The following is an 18,481-nucleotide window of genomic DNA, read 5'->3' as shown; positions in this document are numbered from 1 at the left end:
AACACAGGGAAAGGTCCCCAGGAGTCCCCCCGCTTCCTCCTCCCGCTCCACCAGAGGGTCCCCGGCCGCCCCCACTGCTCCCGGGATGGCCGCAGCTCCTGGATCGCCCCGACGGGCTCGTCCGGGGGCTCCGCCGGTCCCGGGCGCAGGGAGGGCGGCCCGGTTCGACCCTCCCCGGTCTCACCTTGGGTCGGCGGAGCCATCGGCGGAGGGCAGCGGGCAGCATGGCGCGTCCCGCAGCTCTGCCGCCGCCCGGCTCCCCGCGCCCGCCGCTCGCCGACGGGGCGGGTCGGCACCGGGCACCGCCCGGGGGGCGGATCGGAGCGGGTCCGCCCAGTCCCGGCACCGGGACGACCCGTCCCGCTCCTCGACGGACCGGTTCTCTGTGATGGGAAGGGTGAGGGTGCGTCTGCCGTGGGGCGGGATGGGTTTCACCGCCGGCTTTCCTTCCCGCTCTTGGTTCCCGTCTCAAATTCCCGACTGCATCCCCGGCTATCCTCCCCCGGTTCCTCTCTCCACGCAGCCCAACAATCCGTGGACAGGGACACCTCAGCTCTTCCCACAGTATTCCCGGAGTGATGGGGAACACCGGGAGAAGCACCCGCAGGCATCGTTACTGTGCAGGGCACGGGGAGTGGAGCGGGTAATGCAGTGGAAAGGGGATAAAGTGGCCCCTCGGTGGGACAAAGAGGAACCAAGTGGCCAAGAAGAGGTGCCGGGGGGTATTCGGGGTGTTGGCCACAGCAAGCCACCCCGGCTGTGCCAAAGGACGTGTTTGCTCCAGACCTGGCACTGCTGGCCACAGGATGTGGGTGCCGATAATTCAGGTGGCTGGAAGCCTAATGGGGTGGAATCATGGGTAAAGAATCCGTGGAGGATGGTTGAACAAACACGGCAGTGGCACCTCCTCGGCTTCAGAAAGTCCCTGCGTCATGGCAGTGCCCCGGCTGTGCTGGATGGGTGCAGGCGTGGGACTGGCCCCGCTGTTGGGGCTCACTGTGTACCCCACAGGCTCCAGCTCTGTTTTCAGCCATGTCCTGGTTCCCCTGGATGGGGATCCCTGAGCACACAGTGAGATTGGAGCCCTGCTTGTCCTACAGGTCCCCACAGATCTGGGCACAACAATAAAAGAAGAATAAAGCTATTAGAGAGTGTCCAAAGGAGGCTGCAAAGAGTCTAGAGGGGAAGTCACATGAAAAGCTGCTGAAGTCCCTTGGTCTGTTCAGTCTGGAGAAGAGGAGACTGAGGAGAGACCTCATTATGGGCTGCAGTGTCTTCAGGAGGGGCAGCCGAAGGCAGCTCCAATCTCTGCTCTCTGTGGTAGTAACAGGACCCGAGGGAATGGCTAGAGCTGTGTCAGGGGAAGTTTAGATTGGATATTAGGAAATGGTTCTTTACCCAGAGGGTGGTCAGCCACTGAACAAGCTCCCCAGGGAAGTGATCATGGCCCTAAGGCTGACAGAGCTCCCGGAGCATTTGGACAATGCTCTCAGGCACAGGGTGAAATTCTTATGTCCTGTGCAGAATCATAGAGAAGTTTGGAAATGACCTTAAAAGATCATCTCATTCCATCCCACTGCCATGCACAGGGACACCTCCCACTATCCCAGGTCGCTCCAAACCCCGTGCAGCCCGGCCTTGAACACCTTCAGGGATGGGGCAGCCACAGCTTCTCTGGGCAGCCTGGGTGCCTTCCCACCCTCGCAGGAAAGACTTTTTTTCCTAATATCTAACCTAATCCTGCTCTCTTTCAGTTCGAACCGGAGGAGCTGCACTCTGATGATCCAGGTGGGGATACGATCGCGATGCACCCCCGATCTCGACTGGGGCGCGGGCGCCTGTAGGACCCGCGGGAGCCTCGGGGCGCGGGGCGGATTCGAACACGCGGCGCTGCCGCCGCTCCCCCTGCCCGCCAGGGGGCGCAGCGCTGCCCTCACCCAAGATGGCGGCGGCGGCTTCACCTCCCCGAGCGTTTCCCCCCTCCCTCCCTCCCTCCTTCCCGCGGGCAGGGGCCGGACGGGCCGCGCCGCCATATTGGCTGTTGTCCTGGCTGCGGCGGGCTCGCCATGACTCGCCGGCGGAACAAGGCGGCAACGGCGGCAACGGCGACGGCAGCGGCGGCAGGTGGCTCCGGGCCTCGCCGTGACAGGATGGCGGGTCCCGACGTCGGGCCTCCCCCGCCGCCACCACCACCGGAACCGCCCGCCCCGCCTGAGGTGGCGGCGGCGGCGGGCAGCGGCGGGGAGTCGGGCAGAGGCAGCGCGCAGGTACCGGGGTAGAGCTGCGGCGGGCACGGGGCTGGCTCCGAGGGGGGTTCAGCCTGCGCGGGGATGGGGCCCTGCCCCTTGCACCCCATCCCCCCCGGGCCCTGCCCATCCCCGCCCCGACCCCCGACTCGGAGCATCCCTGCGGATGGGGCTGGGAGCGCTCCCAGAGCGCCCCGCGGGCGGGCCCAGCCCCGCACAGCCCCGCACAGCCCTGCCGCTGGGCGATGGCAGGTGGCTCCAGCATCCTCATTCAGCGCGCTTCTCCCTGCTGGACACACCTGGCTGCCGCCACCTGCTCCGGGTTGTGGGCACCGAGGCGCGGGTGGGCGCCGGGCGTGGATGTGCTGGGTGGATTGGGGACAGCCGTGGTGTCACCAGCCATGGTGTCACCCGCCATGGTGGCGGTGTCAGCTGGGACACGGGGTGGCCCGGTTGCTCCCCCCTCGCCGTGGGTGGGCAGGGGGGCTGTGCCCCCACTCTGCTCTCCTTGGCCTCTGACCTTTGCTTCACCTTGAGCCTGCAGACGCCATCTGTTTGGCAGCAGCAGTTCAATGCACGGCTCATTGTGGCAGGGCCCCGCTGCGCCGGCAGACAATGGGGGCCCCCTCGCCCGCGCCACGCCGGGCTCGTCACGGCTGTCAGGGCTCCGGCGAGCCCGAGGGATGCAGCCCGGCTCCTGCAGGGAAGCCCCAACCTGGCTGTGCCTGTGCAGGGAGAGCGTGAAGCAGCACGGGGGGCTGCACCCCACCCTGGCGCATCAGCACCGCTGGCTGTGCAGAACAAAGAGGCGGGAGAGAGGGCTTGGGGCTCTTGGGTGACACAGTGGGGGCATCTTTGATGGGCAAGGAGGGAGAGCTGAGGCTGTCAGACCCACCCTTCATATCCCTTTCTGGGATTTCTGTGGGTGCTGCTTTGCCATGCAAGTACCCTCAGTCTCACTGTACCAGAGGTGATGATGGGAGTTGCTGATGGCTTCCCAGCCTTGCTTGGTGGCAAGGCTGGCTCTTTGGCATGGTGTGATCTTCCCAGAAGCCCAGACACTCCTAATCTGGCACATGGCAGGTTGGAAGCAGCTGGTCAGCCTGAGGCTGCTCTGCTCCAGTGGGAGAAGGTGCAATACCACATGTAGCCTGTAAGAATTTCCTTGGTTTAGTGTCAGCGTCCTGAGGTCTCCTTCACTGTCTCATCTGCCCCACATCTGCACCAGATCACACCTGGGTGACTCACAGTCTGTGTGTCCTTCCTCAGGTGCTGCCCACCGCCAACCAGTCCGTGCAGACCTGCTGCCTGCTCTGTCACCGGGAGCGCAAGGACTGGGGAGGGCCGTCCCACAATGGGCTGGTTTCCCCGGGCGAGAGGCTGCCACCCGACTTTGTGCCAACGCTCGTGCAGAACCTCCTGGGAGAAATGCCCCTGTGGATCTGCCAGAGCTGCCGGAAGAGCGTGGAGGAGGAAGAGCGACGGGCGGTGCAGGAGCAGGCCCTGGCGGTACGCGGTTATGGGGCTGGGGTTTGGAAGGCAGGGCTGTGGCTGTAGGGACAGGGCACTGACCGCCCTGTGGCACTGACTGCATGTGTGGGTCCCATCCTCACTCTGAGCTGTGTCCCAGACATCCCAGCCTTCACTTCCTTGCCCAGGGCTGCCTGTGGCTCAGCAGGGACAGGCCCTGTTGGGGCGGTGTGTGGTGCTGTGGAGGCTCATCCAGCAGCTTGCCATGGCTTGGAGCTGCCGAGCTGGCAAGGCTGACAGTGCCACTGCTTTCCTCTGCTGCACGTTGTGCCGCGTCCCCCAGCCCCGGGGCTGCTCCCTTCATGACGCAGAGAGAGGCAGTGGCTGCCAGGGCAAGTGCCTGCCTGTGCGTGGGGTTTGGGTAGAGGAGTTGGCTTCTGCTTGGCTTTATTTAACCCTGCCCTAGTGTGAGTGGGACCAGCACAGGGACACAGCACAGGTGTGTGGCCCTTGGCATGGCCCAGCCTCTGTAAGCCAGGCTGTGTTGGTGTGGATGGAGGGGGTGTTTGTCACTCCCAAGACAGTGATAAAAGTGGTTCACATGAGCTGAGCCCCTGCTGCAATGGAGGGAGTGTTGGTACTGACACCTGGGGGCCAAGGTGTCCCCTCAGCCACTTCATTCTGCGTTTCCTTTGATAGGTCTCCTTATCCCACACATCCTGCAAATCACAGTCTTGTGGGGGTGGCTCACACTCCTCTTCCTCCTCCTCCTCGTCTTCTTCCTCCTCGTGCCATGGGAACTCAGGGGACTGGGACCCCAGCTCGTTTTTGTCTGCTCACAAGCTCTCGGGCCTCTGGAACTCGCAGCACACCAACGGGACCGTGCAGGGCAGCCCCCTTGGGACTCCCCCAGCTGCACTAGGTGAGCTGAAGCTGGCTGTGGGGTTGAGCGGAGCTTTCTGCTCAGTTCTTGGCTTAGGTGGTTTCCTTGTGGGCAAGGGTGGGCAGGCTGGGCCTCTGAATCTCAGTACCAGTAGCACATGGGACCCCTTTGAAAAGGGCAGATGGTGCTGGGATTCAGCCCCAGCTCTGCTCTCCTTCCAGGTGACAAGCACCCCAACCTTGCTCTGTCTCCGGAGTGCACCAGCCAGGTGTCGGCCATGGCGCCGGGGCTGAAGGCCTGTCCCTACAGCCACACGGCCTCTGCCACCTCCAGCACCGCCACACCGGGCTCGCCTCTGCCTACCTCACTCGACTTCTGCAAGACGCTGCCGAAGCAGTTCAAAAGCTTGTGCCGGAGGGCCACCCCGCCAGGTACGTGCCCTGGGACAGCGCCGGCCGCCCCCTCCTGGCCTGCTGCTCCAGAGCCTTTCCTCTTGCCCTGTTCTCCATGGTGGGGCAGGGCTGGATCCTGTGGGGGGGGCACACTGACCCCAAGGCCCTGTGTGAGCAGGGATGGCTTCTATCCCAAGCATTCTGATGTCTGGGAGGAGAAACGGCTTGTGCAAATGTGGTGGGTGGCTCTGAGCATGGCCTTGGTCTGTGCAGCACAGCCAGTGTCTGACTGTCTCTGCTCCTGCCTCTCTGCAGGTGAGGCCTTCCACTCCTCAGAGCATCATCAGCACTCCGACCTCACTGCTCCTCCCAACAGTCCCACGGGCCTCCCCTCGCAGCCCCCGGCGCTGATCCCCTCCAAACAGACACCTCCCCACGCGGGGCCCTTCAGCTCCCCGCCGCACCTCCCGCTGGGCACCTCCTCGCAGGCCGCGCTCTTCCCCGCTCCCAGCGCGCAGGCGGCGGCCCCCAAGCCAGTGTCCGAGTCCCCTCCGGCCAGCGCGGCCTCCCACAGCCCAGGGCCGTGCAAGAGCCCTCACCTGCCCCCCGCCAACGTGCCCCTGCTGAAGATGCCGCCGCCACTGTCGGGCTGTGCTCATCCCTGCAACGGGCACTGCAGCACTTCACTCATCCCTCCTCCTGCCTCCCACCAGCTGCCCAGCACGAACAGGTGAGTAAGGGAGCCCTGCCTGCTTCCAGCCTCTCCTTGCGGGGCCACGTACTTTTTCTCCCATCCCTGACCATGGATGCACTTCTCCCTGTGGAGGGACTGACTGCCCTGGCATGGTGGTGCAGGAAGCTGCTGTCTTTGTGGGCCAGTTCCACTGCTGCAGACCGAGGGTGAAGCTCTTTCTCTCCCAGCGTGTGTTGCTCCTGTGGCAGTCCTTGGTTCTGTGGTGCAGAAGAGGCTGTGCTTGTCCTCCAGCTAAAAGACCCAAAGGAACACCCTGATCAACCTGCAGTTGGCCAACAGGATCTATGTCAGTGAGACCTGTCAGGCAGCTGTGGCACTGAGCAAAGGTCCTCGAGAAGATGAAGCCTGTGGACTTGTTCTGCTCACCTGTTCCTGCAGCCCTCTCTGGGCTGCCTGTGCCCTGGAAGAGAGCACATTGCTTCCTCTCTGCTAATTAGCTCTCTCTGTGGAGAGCTTGGGTCCTGAGCTGGATCTTGAGGAATGACACTGTGGGCTGTGCCCTGGTCTCCCTGTCTCTGATCTGGGTAGCCTGTGCCCTTGTGAGCTGGGCCTGCCTCACACGAGGATGTCTGGCAGCTGCACAGTCCCAGTGTTCCTCACCTGTGCTACCCAATACCCCCAGTGAGTACCATGCCCTGCCCTGCTCCCAGCCCAGGGCCTGGCTCACTGGGGCTCTGCTGCACCAGCCTCCTGCTGGCCAGAGGCCCTGAGGGCTGGGAGAGACAGATTGCTGCTCCTGTGGGCTCCTCGGGCATCTTCCCCAGAAGAGGAGAATGCAGGGGAGGGGGTTCGTCCTGCAAATCCTTCTGCTTGGGCACAAGCTTCCCCAGGAGGGCTGTCCGTACATGCATAGCATGGGACAATTTTTGAGATACCCTGGTGCCTGCTCAGCTCTCACCCTTCTCCCCTTCTCCTCAGGGACCCCTCTTGCAAAGGGCACAAATTCCCGAACGGTACCAGCTGCCACCCACCACAGCCCTGCGAGGCAGACGAGGGGCTCGGGGAGGATGAGGACAGCAGCTCAGAGCGCAGTTCCTGCACCTCCTCCTCCACCAACCAGAAAGATGGGAAGTTCTGTGACTGCTGCTACTGTGAGTTCTTCGGCCACAACGCGGTGAGTGAGGGGCTGGTCTGCAGCCACCCCCGGTCCTTGCTTTGGTGGGGAGACATCACTCGGCCCCTGTGCCCAGAGTGGGAGGTGGGCAGGTCTGGCCACAGCTGTTCCCTGCAGGCACGTACATCCCCCACTTCCTTTGTACCCTGCTTCATCAGCCTGCTGGTCCCTTGCTCCCGACTCGCAGCCGCCTGCCCGGCCCCAGGGCTCGGAGCAGCCAGCCAAGCCCTGTGGCTTCACGGTGGAAGAGCTCACTAGGGCTGTGCTGACTTGTCTTGCTGGGACTGCGGGGAAGGGAGTGGCTGGAAGGTCACAGGGGGAGCGGGGGCTGCCTGCCCCTCATGCTGGCTGGTGTCTGGCTGACAGCAATTGCCTTCCACAGCCCCCGGCCGCTCCCACGAGCCGCAACTACGCTGAGATTCGAGAGAAGTTGCGTTCTCGCCTCACCAAGAGAAAAGAGGAGCTGCCACAGAAACTGGGGCACAACAGCAGCTCAGGGGAGCCCGCTGTGGACCACCGCAATGTGGACGAGCTGCTGGACTACATCAACAGCACAGAGCCCAAGCCCTTGAACAGTGCCAAGGCAGCCAAGCGGGCACGGCACAAGCAGAAGAAGAAGGTGAGGCTGGGCAGGGGCTGGGGCTGCAGGAGGACCGGGCAGGGCTATGCTGCTGGCAGGGCTTTTCTTTCTCTCCCTTTCATCCATTTGGGTTCTTGAATTCTGTGTCACTCTTACCCAAGGTGGCAGTAGTTCCTGTTCCCATGTAGGGCTCTTCCTCCCTCTGTTCCTGTAGAAGGTTGCTCAGCCCTCCTGGGTGCTTTGGGCTGCCCTGTATGGTCTGCCCCATGTCACATTCTGACACCATGCATCTCTGGTAGGGAGAGGCGGTGCCATCATGGCTCTCTCTGGTGCCTGGTGCCCAGAGCAGTGTCAAGTGTGCAGTGTCCAGCTGTTGCAGTGTCCATGGGGGAAATGTGACAGTTTAGGGGCTGTGGAAGGTGTGGTGTAGCTGTGCTGAGCACCTGCCCTTGTTGTTTGCACCTTGAGTTTGCTGTCAGGCAAAGCTGGAGCAAAGCTCTGTGTCCTGCACCCATGGTTCTGTGGCCCAGCCCAAATGATCCTCATGGCACCTGTGTTGCAGGAGAAGGAGAAAGCCCAGCTGGAGGCAGAAGCCCAGAAGCGGGCAGAGCGTGCCCCTGCAGCCAGCCAGGCCAGGGAGCCAGCCGAGGAGAAGCTGCTGGAGTGGCCAGAGCTGGAGCTGGAGCGGGTGAACAGCTTCCTCAGCAGCCGGCTGCAGGAGATCAAGAACACCATCAAGGACTCCATCCGGGCCAGTTTCAGCGTCTACGACCTCAACCTGGATGTCAACGACTTCCCCAAGAAGGCAGCTGTCCTGGAGCAGAAGAACCTGCTCTCCAACCTCAACGGGTCTTCTGACCTGCAGGACATAGACCTGGCTCTGGCCCCGCTCAGCCTGGGCCCTGCCAAGAGCCACACGCTGCTGCGGGGCGAGCCAGGCCCCCGATGGGGCGAGGGGCCCGGGGAGCCCCCGCCAGCCCCGGCGGCCGAGAACGGCGTGGTGAAACGCCTGAGCGCCGTGCCCAGCCTGTCCCGCATGATCTGGGTGCAGTCCAAGGCTGCAGACTCAGCTGTGGATGGCCCCGGGCCGGGCCTGGAGCCCCAGGAGGGGCCGCAGCCCAAAGGGCCAGAGCCGCCGGAGCCGCTGCCCGCGGGGAGCCGGCAGAGGAAGAACAAGCGGCAGAACGGGCAGGCAAAGAAAGGAGAGGGCAGCACAGCTGTGCCCAGCGGCCAGGCCCGGCTGGAGAGCCCTGGTGGGAAGGGGCAGGTGCTGGGAACCAAGCACCCTTCCAAGGCCAGTGCCCCGGAGCCAGTGCGGGCGAGTGGCTGCGCGGAGCCCGGGGAGAGCGGCAAGGGGCAGCCTTGGGCCTGCGGCAGCGCTGCCAGGGGGGACAAGGAGAGAACCAGCGAGTGGAAAGGCCGGAGGGGAGAGGGCAAAGCAGAGCTGCCAGAGCTGGCACCGCAGCAGCCACCTGCCCTGGCCACTCACCTCACCCTGGGGGGCTCCCCCCAGCCCAAGGGCAAGAGCAGGAAGAGCCGGAACAAAGTGGAGAAATCCAATACCTCGATCGGTGAGTGCTGGGAGCATCGTTGTGCACCACCATCCTCTCGGTGGCCCCTTGCCCAGCTGGCAGCCCCTCCCTGCTCTGCAGCGCTGACCCTCTGCTCTGCTTTCCCAGATGATGTATTCCTGCCCAAGGACCTGGATGGGGCAGAGATGGACGAGACTGACAGAGAAGTGGAGTATTTCAAAAGGTGAGGGGAGAACCATGTGGGGCTGAGCTCTGCCAGCAGTGCTGGAGGCATGAAGGGGCTGGGAGCTGGGTGGGGCTGGGGTCACAGAGGGGCTGGGGGCTGACCGGGGCTGTCGTCTCCCTGCCAGGTTCTGCCTAGACTCGGCCAAGCAGACGCGGCAGAAGGTGGCCGTGAACTGGACCAACTTCACCCTGAAGAAAACCACTTCCAGCGCAGCCCAGTGAGGTGCGGAGGGGCCACCCCCACCCACCCACGGCCGCTCGCCTCTCCTCACTGTGCCCCCCGCCTCACCTTGGTGGGGTCCCCTCCTTCGCGGGGGGCCCCGGTGCTCTCCTGCCCCGCGGGGACCCCCGGGGCTCCCTCCATCCTCCTGCCCCTCCCCGCGGGGTGATCCCGGCCGTCCCGTCCCCCTCTCCGCGGGCACGCGGCTCCCTGTGCCGCGGGGAAGGACCGTGCTGGACCCAATAAAGAACTTTTTAATTTTTTATTTTATTTAAACCCCGGTGTCTGCTGCTTTCTGCCGCGCCGGGGAAATCGGGGGGCGGGAGCGAGGAGATGTAAAACTCATTCTGCGCAAGTTTGGCCGCCGCGGGGACCCGTCGTGCCGAGTCGCAGCTCCCGCCCAGTGGCTCCCCCTGCGCGTTGCTAGGCGATGGCGGTGTGCGCGATGACGTCACTTCCTGTGTGTCTTCCGGGAAGGAGCTATGGAGGCCGTGGCGGAGCGGAAGGTGGGAACGGGCCTGGCCCCCGGTACCGCCCGCTTCGCGCTCCCGGTGCCGCCCCAGGCTCCCCTCAACTTGTGTCTCCCCACAGAGGCAGCGCGAGGAGCCGGCGGACACGTCCGATCTGTCCGGAGAGGATGATGACGACTACGTGCCCTACGTGCCCGTCAAGCAGCGCAAGCAGCAGATGGTAATGGGGTAACGGGGCTGCCCGGGGAGGGCTCCGAGCGGCCCTCCCGCCGCCGGGCTGCTCACTCCGTCCGCGTCCTTCCAGCTGCAGAAGCTGCTGCAGATGCGGCGGAAGGTGGTGTCCGAGGAGGAGCAGCGGGACAGCGGGAGCGAGCAGCGCGGTGACGAGGATGACATCCCGCTGGGACCCCAGTCCAACATCAGTCTGCTGGACCAGCACCAGCACCTCAAGGAGAAGGCGGAAGGTAAGGGAGGGGCTGGTGGCGGCACTGGGTGGCTTTCAGAGGACAGCAAACCCCCTCATTGTTTCTTGCTTTCCCCCAGCTCGGAAGGAGTCAGCCAAGGAGAAGCAGCTGAAGGAGGAAGAGAAGATCCTGGAGAGCGTGGCAGAGGGCCGAGGTGAGTGGGAGCTCTGTGTCTCAGATGTGTCTCCAGAGCTCCCAGGGCAGCAGGAGAGCTGGAGGTGACAATGGGTGCCCTCAGCTGGCACTGCCTGCCTTAGCTGAGACATGGCTGTGACAGGGCTCTGGGCACAGCATCACTGGGTGTTCCTGTGCCAGAGGGGCTGTCTGTGCTGCTCCTCCTCTTCTGTCTCCAGACATGATCTCCCAAACTGTTTGCCCAGTGAGGTTGATGTGGATGGAGGAGAGTTTGCTCTGACTGATGATGTTTGCTCCTGCAGCTCTGATGTCGGTGAAGGAGATGGCCAAGGGCATCACCTATGATGACCCAATCAAAACCAGGTGGGTTTCACAGCACAGCTCAGAAGTTGTCCTTCTGAAAACATCAGTTCATGGTGGCTGAAGAGAACTAAAACCCGCAGAGTCTTGCAGGAGCAGTGCAGCTCTGCAGCCTCTTGCCTGAGTGACTGGGTTTGTGTCATTATCTGTAAAATCAAATGCTTTTGAGTCACATTGGATGTTGTTTTGTATAGAATAAAGTTTGATAAAGGACATTTATGTTAAACTAGAAGGTCTGAGGGTTGGTCTTCAGGTCTGGGAGGTCACGAAGCCAGAGAAAGAGTCTGGAGGAACCTTTGGAGCCAGTGCTGCTTGAGGCAGCAGTGTGAAGGTGGTGATTAATCAAAGATTGGACTCATTGATCTTAGAGGTCTTTTCCAACTTCAGTGATTCTGAGGCAGTGTCAGAGAGATGATTGAGGTGTGTCCAGATGTTTTTGGCGTGTTCCATCCACCATCCATAGGCTGTTCAGCTGTTATTCATGGAACTGGCTCAGATCTGCTCCTGCACTCACTCCATGGAGCCCCTTGGGGTTACCTCTTTTATCTGGGAGGATATTGGAGCCCAACAGGGAGTTCCCCTGAATTCCTCAATGGGAGCTGCTGGTTCTGGAGCCCTGGCCTCATTGTGCACCTGTTTCTGTTGCTACCACAGCTGGAGAGCCCCTCGCTACATCCTGGGCATGTCGGAGGCACGGCACGAGCGCGTGCGCAAGAAGTACCACATCCTGGTGGAGGGGGAGGGCATCCCACCCCCCATCAAGAGCTTCAAGGAGATGAAGTTCCCAGCAGGTAGGCCAGGAGTGGAGCCTGGAAGCAATCCCACCTTTTTCCTGGCTGTTGGCCTGAGGGGTGTTTGTCACTGGTGGAAGAGCTGCTGCTGGGACCTGAGTGGGAAAAGAGCGGAAATGGTTCAGGTCATGAACGTGCGTTGTCCCTTGTTCTCTGACAGCTATCCTGAGAGGCTTGAAGAAAAAAGGAATCCAGCAGCCAACACCCATACAGATCCAAGGCATCCCCACAATGTGAGTGCTCTGTCCCCATCCCAGAGTAGTGAGCAGTTGTTCCCACAGCCCGCTCAGGGGTGCAGACCAGGGGCTCTTCCCTGGTGACAGATGCACCCTGTCACCTTGTTCAGCCCTGGAGGTTTGAGCTGTTCCATCATGTTCCTCCTCTCCACTGGCCCCATTTCTTTGGCAGACTCTCAGGAAGGGATATGATTGGCATTGCATTCACTGGCTCTGGGAAGACCTTAGTGTTCACCCTCCCTGTGATCATGTTCTGCCTGGAGCAGGAGAAGAGGCTGCCATTCTCTAAGCGAGAGGGACCCTATGGACTCATCATCTGTCCCTCAGTGAGTGCCAGGAGGAGGCTGGGATTGACTTGCAGTTGCAATCCTGAATTCTGCTTGCACAGAGGTGTAGGAACGAGCTGGTTTTGTCTCTGCAGCGGGAGCTGGCCCGGCAGACCCACGGCATCCTGGAGTACTACTGCCGCCTGCTGCAGGAGGATGGGCTGCCCCCGCTGCGCTGCGCCCTCTGCATCGGGGGCATGTCTGTCAAGGAGCAGATGGAGACCATCAAACAGTAAGACCTTCTGGGGGAGTCCATGGGGCTGGAGCTGCTCTGTTTGCTGGCAGGGAGCTGAGGAGTGGCACCCTGGCTTGAGGAGAGCATAGGGGTGAAAGCTGTGTGCCAGGGAGGTGTCCCGCATGGGGCAGGAATGCCAAGGGCCTGACTGCAGCCTCCTCTCACCCCACAGTGGGGTGCACATGATGGTGGCAACCCCCGGGCGCCTGATGGACCTGCTGCAGAAGAAGATGGTGAGCCTGGACATCTGCCGGTACCTGGCCCTGGATGAGGCTGACAGGATGATCGATATGGGCTTTGAGGGGGACATCCGCACCATCTTCTCCTACTTCAAGGTACTGAGCTGCCACGATAGGGGCACCCTGAAGCTCAGTCCTCTATATACCAGGTTGGGTGAGTGCTGAAGGCTTCTTCCCTGTGCAGGGCCAGCGGCAAACCCTCCTCTTCAGTGCCACAATGCCCAAGAAGATCCAGAACTTTGCCAAGAGTGCCCTGGTGAAGCCCATCACCATTAACGTTGGGCGAGCAGGCGCTGCCAGCCTGGATGTTGTGCAGGTGAGGTCTTTGGGTGCTCCCTTGTGCCTGTGTGGGAGGCCAGAAACATTCATGAGGGCACTTAATTCCTTTCTCTGCCAGGGAGCTGGGGTTCATGGCCCTCCTTCCCAGCTAAGGGGTACCAAGCAGTGGCAGTTCCTCTGCTGCCTGACCCATGTCTCTGCTTGTTCCTAGGAGGTGGAGTATGTGAAAGAGGAGGCCAAGATGGTGTACCTGCTGGAGTGCCTGCAGAAGACCCCCCCACCTGTGAGTATGCTGAGGACAATGTGGTCACGCTGGGGCATGGGGGAGTTGGGAGGAGGGACCCCCTATGTGGAGTGGGCACATGACTGAGCCATGCTGGGGATCAGCAGTGCTGTGTGCTCTGCTCAGTAAGAGGGAATGGGCTTCCCCAGGGGGCTGTGCTGGTGCCAGCAGTGCCAGCTTGCAGAAGGGGCTCTGATATGATGTCTGTGCTGCCCCAGGTGCTGATCTTCGCAGAGAAGAAGGCAGATGTCGATGCAATCCATGAGTACCTGCTGCTCAAGGGTGTGGAAGCTGTGGCCATCCATGGAGGGAAAGGTCAGTGAGGATCCCAGAGAGGCCTGGGCTCCTGTGTGACCCCACTCCTGCCAGGAATGTGTGTGGCCATGGGAGGTGCCAGCTTGGAGCAGTTGATGATGGTGTGAGGAAAGGCTGTGACAGTGTCAGGCGTGAGCGCCACGTTGTACAGAGCAGGCATAAACACAGTGCAGGTCCCTATGGGATGTAGAGGCCCCTCTGCTCCCTCACTGGGAGAAAGGCTGCCCAAGGAAGCGATGCTTGACTCTGAGGCCACAGTGTTTGCTGCAGTAGGTAGGGCTGGGAGCTCTGCCCTCACTGATCTTCTCTGCTGGGCCTTTGCAGATCAGGAAGAGCGGACAAAGGCCATTGAGGCCTTCCGGGATGGGAAGAAGGATGTCCTGGTTGCCACTGATGTCGCTTCCAAGGGCCTGGACTTCCCAGCCATCCAGCACGTCATCAACTACGACATGCCAGAGGAGATTGAGAACTATGGTGGGCACTGGGCCTCGTGGGAGGGGTCTAGAGGCCAGCAAGGCTCTGTGCCTGTCCCTGCAGTGTCCTGGGGCAGGGATGGTCTGTCACACTGTGCTCACCCAGGGCTGATCCTGTCCCTGTCTCCACAGTTCACCGCATCGGGCGTACGGGCCGTTCAGGAAACACTGGCATTGCCACCACCTTCATCAACAAGGCCTGTGGTGAGGAATAGCACAGGGCTGGGGGCAGCTGGGCAGTGCCAAGGGGGTGTTCTGAGCAAGCAGGATGGCTTTGCCTGACCTGTGTCTCTGCCCCCAGATGAGTCAGTGCTGATGGACCTGAAGGCTCTGCTCCTGGAGGCAAAGCAGAAGGTGCCACCTGTGCTCCAGGTGCTGCACTGTGGGGATGAGACCATGCTGGACATCAATGGTGAGAGACCCCAGGCTCACACAGGGACCCCCATGGGGCTGCTGCAAAACCTGGGCTCTGGAAGGGACCCTCCAGCTCCCAGTGCCACAACACTGGGGAGACACTGGTGTAGCTCCTTGGTTCTGGGGTGGGGGCTGCTGTCCCCACTGTGTGGCAGTGTATTGTTCTGGCCTTGACCCCATCTCTCCCATTGCAGGTGAGCGGGGCTGTGCCTTCTGTGGTGGCCTGGGCCATCGCATCACCGACTGCCCCAAGCTGGAGGCCATGCAGACCAAGCAAGTCAGCAACATTGGCCGCAAGGACTACCTGGCCCACAGCTCTATGGACTTCTAGCCTGGAGGGTGTGCTGCTCCTGGGTGGGCCTGGGTTTCCTGTCAGCCCAGGGGCCTGCCTTGCACTGCTGTGGGCCCTTTTCCAGAATTTTGGTCACTGGGACTGTTGCCAGCTCAGCCTGACGAAGCTCCTGTCTCGGAAGGAAATGTATGGAGCTGTGCTGCAACAGCCCATTACATCAATGCTGTGTTGGGCAAGCAGGTAGCAGTGCTTCAGGGCAAGAGAAAGCCCCAGGTGGGGCGACTGCTCTGCTGCCTCTGCCAACCCCATGCAGTGGTGAGGTCAGGGTCTTGTGTTGCTCCTCACAAATCCACCCAGTTTCTCTGGGCCCATGTCCCTCACCTGGATTTATGCATTTTCGGGTGGCTGTTCCTGTCTCCTCGGACGTGCTGGGAGGACACAGCCAGGGTGAGGTGGAGCATGCCATGCTCATGTCAGGCGCTCCCCGAGGTGCTTCCTGTGCTCTGCCCCCGCGTTCTGCCCCACTGCCCTGCTCTGAGGGGGAGGGCGGGCACATGGACACCTCCTGTGGCCCAGCCTCTGCCCCCCATCCCACACCCCAAAAAGGGGAAGTCTCTCTGAGACGGAAGTCTGCCCCATGCCTTTCCTTCGACTGCAGCAGTCACATTTTCTGCGCTGTGGGTAGCCAGAGTCCCTTATCCTTGCGCTGGCTGCCAGGGTGAACTGGGCCCATGGAGAGACCAGTGAAGGATGGGATCCTTTATGTGCAGCACACCAAATTTGGAAAGGTAAAGTGTGGATTTGGGGTTGGTAGAGGGTTTGCCCTGGGGCTGGGGCCCTCAGCTGGGCCTGGGGCTAGGCCCTCAGCAGCCTGGGAAGGGGCGACTGGAGCCAGACCCATTGGAGCTGCCCTTGGGGGAGCCCTGGGCTCAGCAGCTCCATAAGTGGGGCTTTCCTGTGGGGCTGAGGGGACCCATCTGTGTGGGCACCCACTCTGGCTCGCCCATGTGTTGGGTTCTTCTTGCTTGGTCACCGCGTGAGTCTCAGTGGAAGAATAAACATGCGTTAATATGGCGCAGCTCCAGCGTTTGTGTGAGTGTATGTGTGAGTGGGGCCCTGGGCCAGCACGTGGGATGTGTCTCTGTGCCCTCCATCGGCCTGGCCCTGCGGGGCCAGCACCATCCAGCAACACCCTGGTGGCTTGGGCTGCTCCTCTGTGCCCTTGGAGGGGGCACTGAGTGCCACAGCCCTCAGGGCAGGGTATGGGCGACACAGTGAGAGTACCTGGGGTCGGGCCAGCTCCAGGGAGCTGTCGGGTGTGGGCGAAGTAGGTTGGGCTGGTCACACCATGGTAGGGTGGCCGTGTCCTGTGGGGGTCTCAGTGGATGTGTGGGGCTGCAATTGCACTCTGACCTCCCTGCTGAACAAGAACCAAGACCCGGAAGCTCAGCAGGCAGCCCCTGTGTGTGACGAGCTGGTGCCCTGCCATGGAGGAGGCAGGTGGGCTGGGGGTGGTGGGTATTTTGGGTGCTTGGCTGCATCTGGTTCCTGCAGGGCGGAGGCTCTGTGCACTTTTGAGGTATATGGTGGCATGCGCCCCCGCTATCCCATGACAGACTGGCATGGTGCTGGTGCTGCAGAGGCTCCCCTGGGAGGAAGCAGGCTGCTCAGCAGATGTGAGGCTGCCAGCAGGAGCCTCAGCAGCTCAAAATGGCTTTAATTTGCATCAGGGTCTGTCCTGAGAACAGCTCGAGAGCTCAGCAAGAGCTCAGCTGCAGGTCGGCAGGCCAGCACTTGCAGCAGGGAACAAAGAGCAGGACCTGGTGCTCAGAGAGCCAGGAGTGAGTGTGACTCACCCAGTGAGCCGTGCCAAGCCCGCTCGGGGCAAGGCCCCCCTCAGCCCAGCTCCAGGCCTGCCCTGCCCCACAGTTCAGGGGTCTGTGCTGGGCCCTGTTCTCTGTGCCCTCCAACAACACCTGGCAGGTGTGCGCCGGGACTCCCCCATGCCCTTCTGTGCCCTGTATGGAGGGCAGTGCTGCCAGATAGATACAGCAGCCAGCTCTTTGCTGACCCATTTTTTCCCTGCCTTTGCCCTTTCTATGCATTAGAGGTCCTGGAGGAAGATGCGAGCCCAGCTGTTTGCTGCCAGCCCATCCGGCGTGGCCCGCATGGAGAAGTTTGACGTGCGGGATGATGGCACGGTCCCAGAGAAGATGTCCCTGCAGCGCTGTGCCCGCCGCGTGATCCGCCTCTCTGACTGCGTCTCCGTGGGCCCGGCGGGCACCCAGAGCTGCCCCAAAGCCACTGCTGCCTTCTACCTCACCACCACGGAGAAGAGCTATGTGCTGGCAGCTGAGCAGCGCGATGAATGGATCACCCAGCTCTGCCAGCTGGCCTTCCAGGTACCAAGGGGTCTGGCAGAGCCAAGAGCCCGACTTGGGTGAGCTGGGAAGCTCCAGGGCAGGCAGGGGAATTGTGCTCTCCCCCTCCTGTCCCAGGTCATATTCACATCCTTTTGTTTCAGGGTGGAAAAGAGACAGTGCCGAGTAATGCCAGGACCCAGCCCAGCCCCGCTGTCCCCATGGAGGAGAATTCTCTCTATTCGTCATGGCAGGACCGTACGTGCAGGGGTGGTGAAGAGGGCTGGGGTGGGCTGCAGCTCAGTGCTGCAGTGCTGACCCCTGGTTTTTTTGGCTCCCACAGTGACTGAATTCTTGGTGCTGGTCGTCCAGACAGACGCAGCCAACCGCTGCGGGCTGCACGGGCACTACCTGCTCTCAGCCCTTCCCCAGAGCCTGACGCTGAAGGACCCCCAATCCCGCCAGCCCCTGCTCACCTGGCCCTACCCCTTCCTTCGCAAGTTTGGCCAGGATCAGGTGAGTCCCCCACTCCCTTTTGGGGGCTGTTGCCTGCCCAGGGTGGGTGGCAGCCCCTCACCCTCCCCTCTGACCCTGCAGGCTGTCTTCTCCTTCGAGGCTGGCCGCCGCAGTGACTCCGGCGAGGGCACCTTCACCTTCAGCACCCCACGGGCCCCTGAGCTCTGCCGGGCTGTGGCTGCTGCCATTGCCTGCCAGCAGCAGGGCAAGGACACCCTGGAGCCCAGACTCTTCTGTGTCTCAGAGCCCCAGCTCTTTGCACAGGGCCTTGATCCCCAGCCCTGGGGGCCTGGGAATGATGATCCCCAGCCCAGCTCAGCCCTGGGGGGCACACAGCCTGCCTCCCACCCCCCTGCCAACCTCCTCCGCTTCACCCCACCAGAGCCAGAGGCCTCATGCCCCATCGTCTATGCCTCCATCGCCCGGGGCCAGCAGCCCCTCTTTGTGTCAGGGCAGCCAGGCTCTGGGGAGCCCTGGGCCGTGGGGAAGCCGCTCCCTGAGCATCTCTACGAGAACATCTTCACTGCAGAACCACATCCAGCCAGGGCCCAGGAAGAGGAGGAGGAAGGGCAGTGGGAGCTGGGGTGCCGACAGGCCCCCGAGGGCCACAGCAGTGAGGGGGGGCCCGTCTATGACAACCGGGCCGCCATGGCACCGACCCCCCGGGCCGCGGGCTGGGGGCGCGGAGGGCAGGAGGCGCTGTCAGGGCGCTCCGGGCACAAACCTCACAGCACCCTTCGGGCCAAGCTGGTGCGGCTGCTGAGCCGGGAGAGCCCCGGAGCGCGGGACTGGGCTTGATGTGGCCGGTGCCGTTCGGTCAATAAAGGCCCTTCCCGGACCCGGCTCCGCCGCCGCTGCGAGGAGTGGGGGGGGCGGG

The 18,481-nt window shown here is 62.3% G+C and overlaps 3 protein-coding genes across 3 annotated transcripts; all 3 read left to right on the top strand.

Annotated features, from left to right (window-relative positions):
- The first annotated feature begins 1,942 nt into the window (after positions 1–1,942).
- On the top strand, positions 1,943–9,692 carry FAM193B (family with sequence similarity 193 member B). The gene is given in 11 exon segments (XM_054643272.2): positions 1,943–1,972; positions 1,974–2,267; positions 3,516–3,755; positions 4,416–4,638; positions 4,821–5,030; positions 5,307–5,721; positions 6,664–6,859; positions 7,242–7,478; positions 8,002–9,010; positions 9,119–9,194; positions 9,322–9,692. Coding segments are annotated over 11 exon segments (3,027 nt in total). The 3' UTR covers positions 9,419–9,692.
- Positions 9,693–9,765: 73 nt separating this feature from the next.
- Positions 9,766–15,400, top strand: DDX41 (DEAD-box helicase 41). The gene is made up of 17 exons (XM_054643273.2): positions 9,766–9,922; positions 10,008–10,106; positions 10,191–10,350; positions 10,430–10,504; positions 10,788–10,848; positions 11,500–11,636; positions 11,797–11,869; positions 12,045–12,198; positions 12,294–12,430; positions 12,606–12,768; positions 12,857–12,988; positions 13,163–13,234; positions 13,453–13,549; positions 13,874–14,023; positions 14,155–14,226; positions 14,324–14,434; positions 14,631–15,400. Exons 1-17 carry the CDS (start codon positions 9,899–9,901, stop codon positions 14,765–14,767), a joined length of 1,854 nt encoding a protein of 617 aa, XP_054499248.1. The 5' UTR covers positions 9,766–9,898; the 3' UTR covers positions 14,768–15,400.
- Positions 15,401–15,455: 55 nt separating this feature from the next.
- On the top strand, positions 15,456–18,442 carry DOK3 (docking protein 3). Its single transcript, XM_054643274.2, has 5 exons — positions 15,456–15,516; positions 16,837–17,130; positions 17,253–17,346; positions 17,432–17,604; positions 17,686–18,442. Exons 1-5 carry the CDS (start codon positions 15,460–15,462, stop codon positions 18,400–18,402), a joined length of 1,335 nt encoding a protein of 444 aa, XP_054499249.2. The 5' UTR covers positions 15,456–15,459; the 3' UTR covers positions 18,403–18,442.
- Positions 18,443–18,481: the final 39 nt, after the last annotated feature.

The sequence above is a fragment of the Agelaius phoeniceus genome, chromosome 15, assembly GCF_051311805.1.
Source record: "Agelaius phoeniceus isolate bAgePho1 chromosome 15, bAgePho1.hap1, whole genome shotgun sequence".
Classification (NCBI taxonomy): domain Eukaryota; kingdom Metazoa; phylum Chordata; class Aves; order Passeriformes; family Icteridae; genus Agelaius; species Agelaius phoeniceus.
The sequence above is the reverse complement of the archived record's forward strand: the minus strand, read 5'-3'. Positions and strand labels throughout refer to the sequence as shown.

What these genes read in the sequence shown, in the direction of transcription:
- DDX41 (XM_054643273.2), top strand. Translation starts at nt 9,899, where the DNA reads ATGGAGGCCGTGGCGGAGCGGAAG. An exon ending in AGGCCGTGGCGGAGCGGAAG is followed by an intron (nt 9,923 to 10,007) that starts GTGGGAACGGGC and finishes GTCTCCCCACAG; the next exon opens with AGGCAGCGCGAGGAGCCGGC. An exon ending in CCTCAAGGAGAAGGCGGAAG is followed by an intron (nt 10,351 to 10,429) that starts GTAAGGGAGGGG and finishes GCTTTCCCCCAG; the next exon opens with CTCGGAAGGAGTCAGCCAAG.
- DOK3 (XM_054643274.2), top strand. Translation starts at nt 15,460, where the DNA reads ATGGAGAGACCAGTGAAGGATGGGATCCTTTATGTGCAGCACACCAAA. An exon ending in AGCACACCAAATTTGGAAAG is followed by an intron (nt 15,517 to 16,836) that starts GTAAAGTGTGGA and finishes TCTATGCATTAG; the next exon opens with AGGTCCTGGAGGAAGATGCG. An exon ending in TCTGCCAGCTGGCCTTCCAG is followed by an intron (nt 17,131 to 17,252) that starts GTACCAAGGGGT and finishes CTTTTGTTTCAG; the next exon opens with GGTGGAAAAGAGACAGTGCC.